Genomic DNA, 12,236 nt, shown 5'->3' with positions numbered 1-12,236 from the left:
GGAAACACACCAACTCAATCCAACAATTCAGCCAAAACTCTCAAAAATTAAAGAAATAGTGGGAAAAACAACAACAAGAACAATCAACGATTGGCAAATCACAGTAGCACAAATAATTAAAAAAATTTAATTACTTCAGCAGAATAAAGACTGATTGAGCTCAGACCTGATGGAGTCGTGTGTGTGTGTGTGTGTAGCGCTGGAGAGCCAGAGAGCGTGCTCACACTGCCCTGATGGAGTCGTAGAGGACAAGCTGCACTTCCTCACACAGTGCAGTAAATATAACAACACCAGAGAAACAAATTTCAATGTAAATGATTACAGTAATAGTTAGGGTCCCTCTGAAGAGGAATCAAGTGAAAGAATGAGCAAACCTATAAAGAAAAAACTTTTATGGGTTTTTGAAAATTGGACTTAGTGTAAGTGCATGAATGATTTTTGGGGCAAGTTTGACTTTACTTTTCTTCAAAACTACATGGTAAAATTACTTTAAACAGTATACAGTAATAGTCAGGGTCACTCTAAACAAATATCAAATAACAGAATGAGCAAACCTATAAATAAAATATTTTTATTAATTTTTGAAAATTGTAAGTGTAAATTGACAGTGTAAGTGCTTGAATGCACTTTGATTTTTGGGGCAAGTTTACCTTTCATTTTTAAAACTATAAAGTAAAATGACTTGTAAATAAATACAGTAATAGTCAGAGTCACTCTGATTTTTGGGAAACTGGTAAATGCATGGATATATTTTACAGACACTCAGAAGAAAGAGATCCAGGAGAAGGAAAGGCCATCTGGCCTAGAAACTGTGAAGGAGGGCTCTAAATGCTCTCTTGAAGCGGCACTTGACATCCATCACCTGGATATTTCCTAGATTTTCTGGAAAGAGGGATAAAGAGACTTGACTGATGGATTGGTAAAGGCATATTTGGTCAAAAAAATTAGAGCATACTTGTAATTACCATTTTTTACATCCATACTTTATTTTACATAGTCTATTCAATCTGGTTTCAGAGCCTTTAATGTACTCTTGTTAATGTTAATGTACATATTGTCCTCTTGTTGAATTAAACACTCTCAGAAACAAAAGATATAGTGGACGTACAAACATACAGTATTGTTCAAAATAATAGCAGTACAATGTGACTAACCAGAATAATCAAGGTTTTTAGTATATTTTTTATTGCTACATGGCAAACAAGTTACCAGTAGGTTCAGTAGATTGTCAGAAAACAAACAAGACCCAGCATTCATGATATGCACGCTCTTAAGGCTGTGCAATTGGGCAATTAGTTGAAAGGGGTGTGTTCAAAAAAATAGCAGTGTCTACCTTTGACTGTACAAACTCAAAACTATTTTGTACAAACATTTTTTTTTTCCTGGGATTTAGCAATCCTGTGAATCACTAAACTAATATTTAGTTGTATGACCACAGTTTTTTAAAACTGCTTGACATCTGTGTGGCATGGAGTCAACCAACTTGTGGCACCTCTCAGCTGTTATTCCACTCCATGATTCTTTAACAACATTCCACAATTCATTCACATTTCTTGGTTTTGCTTCAGAAACAGCATTTTTGATATCACCCCACAAGTTCTCAATTGGATTAAGGTCTGGAGATTGGGCTGGCCACTCCATAACATTAATTTTGTTGGTTTGGAACCAAGACTTTGCCCGTTTACTAGTGTGTTTTGGGTCATTGTCTTGTTGAAACAACCATTTCAAGGGCATGTCCTCTTCAGCATAGGGCAACATGACCTCTTCAAGTATTTTAACATATGCAAACTGATCCATGATCCCTGGTATGCGATAAATAGGCCCAACACCATAGTAGGAGAAACATGCCCATATCATGATGCTTGCACCTCCATGCTTCACTGTCTTCACTGTGTACTGTGGCTTGAATTCAGAGTTTGGGGGTCGTCTCACAAACTGCCTGTGGCCCTTGGACCCAAAAAGAACAATTTTACTCTCATCAGTCCACAAAATGTTCCTCCATTTCTCTTTAGGCCAGTTGATGTGTTCTTTGGCAAATTGTAACCTCTTCTGCACATGCCTTTTTTTAACAGAGGGACTTTGCGGGGGATTCTTGAAAATAGATTAGCTTCACACAGACGTCTTCTAACTGTCACAGTACTTACAGGTAACTCCAGACTGTCTTTGATCATCCTGGAGGTGATCATTGGCTGAGCCTTTGCCATTCTGGTTATTCTTCTATCCATTTTGATGGTTGTCTTCCGTTTTCTTCCACGTCTCTCTGGTTTTGCTCTCCATTTTAAGGCATTGGAGATCATTTTAGCTGAACAGCCTATCATTTTTTGCACTTCTTTATAGGTTTTCCCCTCTCTAATCAACTTTTTAATCAAAGTACGCTGTTCTTCTGAACAATGTCTTGAACTACCCATTTTCCTCAGTTTTCAAATGCATGTTCAACAAGTGTTGGCTTCATCCTTAAATAGGGGCCACCTGATTCACACCTGTTTCTTCACAAAATTGATGACCTCAGTGATTGAATGCCACACTGCTATTTTTTTGAACACACCCCTTTCAACTAATTCAACTAATTTCCCAATTGCACAGCCTTAAGAGCGTGCATATCATGAATGCTGGGTCTCATTTGTTTTCTGAGAATCTACTGAACCTACTGGTAACTTGTTTGCCACGTAGCAATAAAAAATATACAAAAAACCTTGATTATTCTGGTTAGTCACATTGTACTGCTATTATTTTGAACAATACTGTATAACTGTACCTTTAAAGTTACACATTTGGTCCTTAGGGTACTATTATACCACTGTTTTCCTCAGGGAAAGTTCAAGGAAATGCTTTTTCAGGATTTCCACAGGATCTCACCCGTTAAAGAACATCGACGACATATGTGGCTGCAAGCTATAACGGGCTGGGGTGTGTTAATGATGTCACGCAGGTAGTGGAGTAATAACTGCTTTCAATTAATTAGCTTCAGATCGAATTCATGCTTGAATTTTTTGCTATAAATTATAGACATGGCATCTGAGGACTAATTCTCTCTTTTTTTCTTCTGTTATTTTGCTTTATTTCCAGATTTGTTCATAAGGTCGTTCTTAATGTACGCACATGCGCTCTTCAAAAAAACAAAAATACATAAATGACATTTGTATTTATTCAAAAGAAAAATATATGATCGTACTGAATGTCAGCTTGCTTTATTTTGCTCAAGATAAGGATTTATTAAGTCCAAGTCATGCAAACAAATCTGCTGCACAGGTCGATGGCTATCGTTGCAACCACACAAGTTTGCGATGATGTTTATGGATGTTCGTTCGAACGATTTATTTCGGGAAACAGAGACTTGTTGAGTCTAATTTTAGTTCCCTTTCGAAAGGGAACTCGAGCTGCGTCAGCTTGACGCTACGGGGAACGCCTCCAGCGTGACCGGTGTCTGAAACACTATCCAATCACATCAGTTCTACTGACCGGCGACTCTGACATCTGACATCATCGACCTGCGACTAGGAAGTATAAAAGGGCGCCTTGCAAACACGACCGCATCCATTTCATCTTCAGGGACTGTCTTGTCTGATTCAAAAGTAAAAAAAACAACATGTTCAAGTGTGTGCACAAGAGGAAGCACGGCTTCAGAAAGTGTGCAGATCCGTGTCCCAGGTTTCTCACACCTGAGGACACACATACACTCTGCGTGTTCTGCCTGGGTGAGGAGCACGCACGGGAGGTTCTTGAAGAGAGAGCCTCCTGCACGAACTGTGAGCGTCTGTCTGTAAAGACGCTCTGCTCTCGTCTGGCCCTTTTCTCGAGGGAAGAGGGTCCGGCGGCTGGGAGCAGTCCCGCTTCTGCCGAGGCTGAGCGGCGACTTATGTCCTGGGGCTCCCAGCTGGATCTGGCCCGCCGTCTAGAGATGGAGGTTGTTCTCGGTGATGGGCCAGATCTCGAGGGGCGGCCGCCGGTCGGCCGAGGAGCTCCCACTTCAGCAAGGGATGGAAGTGGAGGGTGGGGAAGCAGCCAAGGCCGAACCCTCCCAGCCATCCTGCCCCGTGTACGGGGAGCTGTTGGAGGTGATGGAACGGGCCGCTGATCAGCTGTAGGTGCCGTGGCGGCGCGTTAGGGGAGAAACCGGTTTCTCTCCGGCTATAACCTTGCGGACATCGGGGGGAAAGAAAGGGCCTTTCTCCTCGATGCCCCGGTTTCGCCCTCTGAGCTTTTTGGCACCTCCGTTGAGGCGGTGGTGGGGAAGTTTAGAGAGGCGAAGGTGCGCTCGGCGGCGTTTAAGACCTGTATCCCGCTGAGGTCCGGGGCCGTGCCCAGGCAGGCGGGTGTCCCTGGTACGTCACGGTCTGAGGACCGGAGGCAAGACCAGCGACTGAGCGTGGCCTCTCGGGCGCCCCCTCCGTGGCGGAGTAGGGCGCAAAAGAGGCGGGACACCCGGAACCGGAGGAAAGAAGACCGGAACCAGCGTAGGCGTGGTAAAAACCCCGCGTACTAGGGCGAAACGGAGGTAGTAAGCGAGCCCTTCCTCCCACCTTTTCCCTCGGCGCTTGACATCAGGCCGGGCGGGGCCAATGATGAGCGGACGTGAGACTCTGACGGCCCGTCTGGTCTGGCTTCAGGTTTGGGGTGCTTTTGTTTTATGGGCTTATCAAAAAAGTTATCATGAAGCACTAGAAGCGGGAAAGTTGTGTTTTTTCCTTGTGAGAAAGGAGTTGTCTGAGTAAACTCGACCGCTTCCCTGAGTGGGCACGAGGGGTCGTAAAGGGAGATTCATTGTTGGACGCTTCGTCGGAAAGCAACCCTCGGGCGGTGCGTGCGCCCACACGCTAGTTGCTGTGAGTATATGCCTGTGCACGGATGTCATCGCGCACCGGTGGGAGCGGGTAAGTCCTCAGTATGAGGGAGGTTTATTTGTCTTAAATGCTGTGTGCTCCCCGCCGAGGGTGTGTTGTAAGGGCCGCTAGTTCCCCTGTTTGGTGGCCAGAATGATCTTTTTTATAGAAGCCGTGATGCGGCTGGTTAGAGCTAGCCTCGCTAGTGGAGAGTAGCCGTCACGTTGTGCCAGCAAAGTAAATACGTTACTGTGGTGTTTTCTCTCAGTATAGCCCCGTTTCCACCACAGGAACTTTACCCAGGAACCAGGAACTTTGGGTGGTACTCAGTGTGTTTAGACCGCAGGAACCAGGGTCTAAATGAAGTTCCGGGTAAATATTTCCCCCTCCAAACGGCCCTGCTCGCGAGGTAGTACTTTTTCAAAGTTCAGGAACTTTCGAGGGCGGGACTTAGGCGCTGAACATGCTGATTGGTTGAGCTCACGCAGCCTTTTTTTTCAACTCGGCATTTTTAAAAGTCTTTTGCGAGGTTCGGTCTGCGTTCAGTAAATATAAGTCTTGCTCTCTGTCTGATGGCACGCGTTCGTCTCAGCCATCTCACGTGCAATGTCCGTAATAGCAGATAAAAATATACATTGTCATTTTAAATCTAGCTTTACAAGCTTTCTGAATATGCTGCATGCTGCTGAATCTGCATATTAGTGCTCTTTTCTGTCGTTGTTAATTACCTCGTAAACCTATACATAACCAGCAAAAGCAGCACAGCTTGAATCTCTTCCATACTTGTTATTAATTTTTTTTCACCATGTAACTTAAACGACCTGACCGATTACTTTTAAGTGTGCGTCCTTACATGTGACAGCGCGCGCCGCGCTCATGTTGACAAGAGAGGAAAGCTCATTTTTCTGAGGGGTAAACTTTTTATTTCGTACAACGCTGTCATCTCCAACAGCTGGAATGTGTTTACGGATGCCATAGCAACTCTCAACGGCCACCAGGACTTATACGGTTTTATAAAAGCTATTCATTTGTTGTAAAGTGTAATAATCATCTCAGAAAAAATACATTCTAATGTCAGGCGCAGTTGTAGTTGATTGTTTGCTTACATAGGCTTAGGGACAGTGTCATTATTCCAACATTATCTTCATAACTTCTTATGAAATAAAAAGTTTATCCCTCAGAAAAATTTATTTTCCTCTCTTGTCAACATGCTTGGTGCATGAGCGCGAAGTGTGCTCTTCAGTGGTGAAGGCGCGAGCTGTGTACGTCACATAAGGACGCACACTCAAAAGTAATCCGGTCAGGTCATTTACATGGTGAAATGTTTCGTTTGATCGATTCATGAAAAGGTTTATCCACCCATCTCAAAACGATTACAATTTCATTCAGTTTGGGCTTTTTTATTACGACTGAGGTGTTTATATGGAGCATTTTCCTTCAGATTGGACTTTAAACCGACTCCATGTAAACGCACCGACAGTAAAAAATTGCGCTACATGGCACTTTAAAAACCGGATAGTTTATTTATAGTTCGATTACGGATATATGACACCTTCATAATCATGACATGACACGTGTCATGAATATGAAGGAGTTTTTATGCATGTTTATAACAACTGTCATTAAGTGTCAATCGCTTAATTATGTCATTTTTAATGCAATGATGACATTTCGGAGTTGTCTTTGTTATGACAACTTGACATAAACCAATACATCATAACCTGTCAGTGTCTTTGTCATGACAACTTGACATTACCAAGACAACATAACCTGTCATAAACAGACATGAAATGACATAGCAGATTAATTATCAAATTTAAAAAACTACTTAGCTTTTTGGGTTTACATTACATTAGTTGCTAGGCAACGTGGGGGAGAGGACGCTGGCGTTGTCTGTTCGCCGCTTCTCCACCCACAATTCATGTTAACTTTACTATTAAATTTAGATTTTATTTTATTTTCTTATGTTTGTGACTAGTCTAACAGTCAGAGCTACAATTGGGTCTGTTGCTGATTGCTGGCAGCCACTGAGAGGACGTTGTTTGCCGTTTTTTCACCGCTTCTTCTGTTTTTGTTTGAATTTGTGGTTGGTTTTGGTTTGAAGGACATTTGATGTTGCTCGCTGCGGCTGCTCTCTCTTCTGGGTTTCTGCTGCTCACTGGTGGTCTCCCTCGGGCTTGAACTGCATGGTGGCTGAAGTTTGCACCAGGCTAGCGTCATCAGCGTCCGGCATGATGTTGAGGTGTCATTTTTACTTGTTATTCATGTATTGTTATTTTTTCCCTTTGTTGCACTTTGAGATTCTTCGGAATGAAAAGTGCGTTATAAATAAAATCTATTATTATTATTATTAAACTGTCATGTGGTTGGTTTTGACGTTGGCTGTCATTAGGCTATTATAATGTCATGATTTTTTTATAAATTTAATTTGTCATTTACATGTCATTAAGTGTCAATACTCTGTCAAATTATTTTATTACATTGTCATGAATATATTTCTTGACCTAAACTACAGTGGTACAAGTTGAATTTGTCATTAACATGTCATTAAGTGTCAATACTGTGTCAAATTATTTCATAACATTGTCATGAATATATTTCTTGACCTAAACTACAGTGGTACAAATTGAATTTGTCATTAACATGTCATTAAGTGTCAATACTGCGTCAAATTATTTCATAACATTGTCATGAATATATTTCTTGACCTAAACTACAGTGGTACAAGTTGAATTTGTCATTAACATGTCATTAAGTGTCAATACTCTGTCAAATTATTTTATAACAGTGTCATGAATATTTAGCTTGACCTGAAATATGGCATCACAGAGGAAATCGTACAGAGTCATTAAAAACTATTAATATAACTCAAAATGATAGAGTGGCATAAACACACCTATATGATGATGTCTATGGTGGCACCACTGGTTATGTGTACGCTGTAACAGTTGTTGGCAGAGCCTCAGTCAGGTTAGTTTGTTTAGGTGTTTAATGTCAATTTAGTTTCCAGTAAGTAAAAACAATTCACAACAACGTTATTTTGGGTTTAATATACTTTATTTAAACTTTCGCTCACTCTTTAACGAATAGTTTGAGTTTATTCTTACCATTTCTTTGTTTGTCTGTTTGTTATGGCGGAGTCCTGTGTGCTGGTGCACCGTCAAAAGGGGTTCGGGCGGAAACGTTGGCCCTATATATAATGTTCCGGCCTAGGATCAAGTCGCAAACATTCCTTGTTCAGCCCGGGGTGGGGCTCAAAAGACTATTCCTCTTATTTTTATACATCGGAAGATAATTTATAAAGTGAAGTCATTTGACAAAGTGTTATTTTTCTGTGTTTGTTTATGTGTGTATATGATGTTGATATATATATATATATATATATATATATATATATATATATATATATATATATATATATATATATATATATATATATATATATATATATATATATATATATATATGTTTATTTTGTGTAATGGCCATTATTTGTGTACGTGCTTTCCCCTTTTTGCGTAAATTGGTGCTGGTCACCTGTGTATAAATTCATGCCTTGTGTTTTTAAGAGTCAGTTCTGTGAGAGGGCAGGTCTTAAAAATTAAATGATTGATTTTATTTCTCGAACTACTTTTCATATTTTAAAGACATTTGATGTATTGATTTATGTCAAGTTGTCATAACAAAGACAACTCCGAAATGTCATCATTGCATTAAAAATGACATAATTAAGCGAATGACACTTAATGACAGTTGTCATAAACATGCATAAAAACTCCTTCATATTCATGACACGTGTCATGTCATGATTATGAAGGTGTCATGTCAGTCTTATGCACACCCCTTCAAGTAAAGTGTTACCAAAAGGTCCTGGTAATTTTGGTGGAAATGGGGCTTATGTTGAGAGTGGGCTACCGCTCATTCTTGTGGAAATATGTTTTACAAACTAAGCGAGTGTGGGTGTTCCTAGCGGCTCGGCTTAAAGCTCCGGGCCACCAGAGGGCAAGTGTTTTAGCGTTACCCCCTGCGGACGTGCAAAATGTAAGGGTGAGTTAGGCTAACAACATATGTGTTATGTGTTAGGCTAACAACATATGTGCGAACGACATATGTGTGCCCAGCCCCCGCGGGGCTTGGGCATTAGGTTTCTAGGGCTTGGGGGCTCCCAGCCTTAGCAGATACTGGTATACAGGCATGCCCCTTCAGGCTACCAAAAAAAAAAAAAAGGTTAGCCTAGGCTGTTATTTACAGGTGGTGGTGTGTAAGGTGGTTTCACACACCCCTATTCAGCCTCCTCTCATGTTAGAGTCGCCTGGCCAGGGCCCGCCTCCTTTTCTGCGTTCGGGGTTTGGTAATGCAGATTGGAAAAGGTGGGAGCAGTATGATATTTGGAAACTTAGCCTGTAAGGCGGTAAGAAAAGGTTTTGTGGGCCACTTGGGCCAAGCTAATTAACCCCATCTGAGAGATGTGGGGCCGTGGTAACCATTATTCACATACTTGCAATAATTCTGCCCATTGCTCTGTGTTTTTGGCTCCACATTTTAGGGCTCGGGGTGAGCTCCACGGACAACCTGCGTGCTTCGTGAGGGTCCCGTTGGATGCTCCCCTGGGAACCCAAGCACCGCCATAGCTGACGCCCTAGCGTAAACGGCAGGCCGCTGGATAAGAGGAGCGGTCGCCCCGAGGCTGGTGTTGTAAGTTGTACTCTCCTCACTTAGAGGGTTGGAGGAGCATTTTTCTGCTGAGTACACCGCTTTGGCGATGCAATTAGGTCTGTGTTGTAGGTACTGCCGGATGAGACTGGGCTTCACAGGGAGGACCCCGTGAGCCTCTGAATGAAGCCAGCTGTGAGCTGTGAGCAGCCAGCCCGGACAGTCCAGGCAGCAGACTCGGAACAGGAGGCCTCAACAGGCCTTCTGGTTGGAGTGGCGACATCAGGGCCCATGTGCGCCTAGGTATCTCCCCTTTTTGATGTCACAGTCAGCAGTACCTCATCAACAGGTAGGCCCCGTAGGGCCTCCCTGGGGATGAGTCCCCAGGTGATAAGTAAATGTCTAGGTCTTCGTCAGCCAAGCAGAAAGCCACTGTCAGCCCGACTGGATTATTAGTCCCATTCATCCGACCCGCCAGCGAGCATTCGTCACTGGCATGGCTACAAGCCTAGTTAGTAGGCCTTCCCAGGCCTTCCTGAGGGCCTGCTGGGGTGCAGCAGGCCTGGCCGGGCTTCCCTTGAGAGGGTATTCCCGTGCTTCAGGTGTTAGACGGTAGGCAGTAGGCCTCTTCAGGCCTCCCTGAGGGCCTGCTGAGGTACAGCAGGCCTCCTCGGGCCTCCCCTGAGGGGGTTTTCCTGGGCTCCAGTCACCAGATGGCAGGTAGCAGGCCTTGCAGGGCCTCACTAAGGGCCCGCTGGGTTACAGCAGGCCTCGCCTTGCCTCCCCTGAGGGGGTGGTTCCAGGACCTCGGCCATTGGGTGACAGAAAGTGGGCCTCCCGGAGGGTGAGCCCGGTCCCCAGCTGCTATGACAGTGAACACGGTTGCTTGCCAGGGTGGCTAGCATGGTCTGCTAGCTGGTAGAGGGCTTCACCAAGCCTCCTTGAAGTCGTTCCCCGGCCTCAGTACTGGTCACGAGTAGCCCGGCAGGTAGTAGGCCTCGCGGGGCCTCCCTGGGGGGGGGATCGAGCTCCTTGGACGGAGACACATAACAGTTTAAGCTGACAGCTAGCGGTTCCTGCCATCAGGCTTCGGTCCTAGCCGGCAGCACCTGATGGCGGTCGCTTACTCTAGCACGACGAGTTGACACTGCTGCTATGCGGTCCCTACAGGACAGGGGCCTGCATAGGTTGCCTACAGCATGGTACCTACCAGGCAGGCTTAGGAGCTCCCCTCTTATGAGGGTCGTCTGTGAGCTTACGGACGCCTGGGCCTGATCAGTTGGTGGTAGGCCCCGTGGGCCTCCCGGTGAGATCAGCCTGTAGGCCTTCTCAGGCCTCCTGAGCACCTCTGTAATGTATGTGCTCGGTAGATCCTAGGATCGAGCAGCTGACTCCCCTCGCTAGCAAGGGTGGGAAAGCACTACGCTGAGCGCTGTTCCCCAGGATAGCCCGTCTCTGAGGTCCGGCCTGAGGCGGACACTGCCAGTTGCAGTCCCTCAGCTGGATGCCTCTCCAGAGGTGAGTTTCCAGAGGCTCTGTGTGTTAACAGACAGGGCTGGCAGATGGAAGCGTCCCGCATAGTGACGCCAGGTCAGGCCTCCCTGGTGGCATTCGGTGAAGTTCTTCCCGAATAGTGACTGGCTGGGGCGCCCTCGGGTCCCCTAGCAACATTCCCTTAAAGGAACCCCTTCTGTCAAACAGGTTGGTTCCAGGCCTTTGAGCGGCCGGGGTAGGATACATGAAGGTGCCCCAAGGCCATGGCTCGGGCTATGACCGTAGGGAATGCTGTCACTGACAGCCTAGTGTGACCAGAGGGGGAGTGGTTCAGGCATTTCAGTTGAATTTGCTCGTCCTGACAGTTGCCACTGCCAGTAGGCATGCACTCCCCTCAGCATGGCGGCGTGGGTATATCGTTCCCTGTAGCGTCAAGCTGACGCAGCTCGAGTTCCCTTTCAATAGGGAACGTCCCCGGTTACGACTGTAACCTTAGTTCCCTGAGAACAAGGAATGAGACGCTGCGTCACTGTGCCATGCCTCGGGGCCTGCCTGCGCACAGTCCCTTCAGACGTATTGGATGCGGTTGTGTTTGCAAGGCGCCCTTTTATACTTCCTGGTCGCACGCCGATGACGTCAGAGGCTGTCGCCGGTCAGTAGGACTGATGAGATTTGATAGCGTTTCAGACACCGGTCACGCTGGAGGCGTTCCCCGTAGCGTCAAGCTGACACAGCGTCTCGTTCCCTGTTCTCAGGGAACTAAGGTTACAGTCGTAACCGGGGACGATTCTAAGACTTAGATTCTAAAATTTTAGATTCTATATATATATAATTTTAATATTTTTAAAACAGAATGTGTTATAATAGCTATACTTTTCTTGTTGTTTGCAATAAATGCATCAGGTCATTCCACTGAAAACATGTTTGCCCTACCATATACATTTGTACATATCCTGGGGTTAGATGTTGGGTAGGTGATGGTCGTGTTTGTGCCTGTGTTTACTCTTCAATTCAGGTGCTGGTGAGGTGTTACTGTTGGTCAGCTGTGGGAAGTATTGAGGCTGGAAAACAAACAAAAAAATCTGTCAAATAATAGCCAAATAACGTGAAGTGAGCAACATCATAACAAGGTTGGAAACCCAAGTCATTTTTAAATTTCTTTGGTGCAGTTCTAAAATTCTTCAAAATCAGTCTAGCTACTTTTCATTTTTAAACATCATTATAGTGAATCCCAATTCTCTAATTTTCATCTCTCCGAATAATTATATT

The 12,236-nt window shown here is 44.6% G+C and overlaps 1 protein-coding gene across 4 annotated transcripts in view; it reads right to left on the bottom strand.

Annotated features, from left to right (window-relative positions):
- Positions 1-237: 237 nt before the first annotated feature.
- LOC137084099 (cyclin-dependent kinase-like 1) overlaps positions 238-12,236 on the bottom strand; it is a 70,910-nt gene continuing 58,911 nt past the window's right edge. The window contains exons 9-10 of one of the 4 annotated variants that reach the window (XM_067450051.1): positions 11,901-12,028; positions 238-882 (exon numbers count right to left, since the gene is read on the bottom strand). In XM_067450051.1, the coding sequence (XP_067306152.1) occupies positions 11,927-12,028 (102 nt within the window). In that variant the 3' untranslated portion in view covers positions 238-882; positions 11,901-11,926. Of the gene's footprint in view, positions 883-11,900; positions 12,029-12,236 lie in introns of those variants that run through there. The other 3 variants (XM_067450049.1, XM_067450048.1, XM_067450050.1) reach the window with 3 other exon arrangements.

This window comes from Pseudorasbora parva, chromosome 8 (assembly GCF_024679245.1).
Source record: "Pseudorasbora parva isolate DD20220531a chromosome 8, ASM2467924v1, whole genome shotgun sequence".
In the NCBI taxonomy this organism is placed as follows: Eukaryota; Metazoa; Chordata; class Actinopteri; order Cypriniformes; family Gobionidae; genus Pseudorasbora; species Pseudorasbora parva.
Note: the sequence above shows the minus strand (reverse complement) of the source record. Positions and strands in the feature narration are given on the sequence as shown.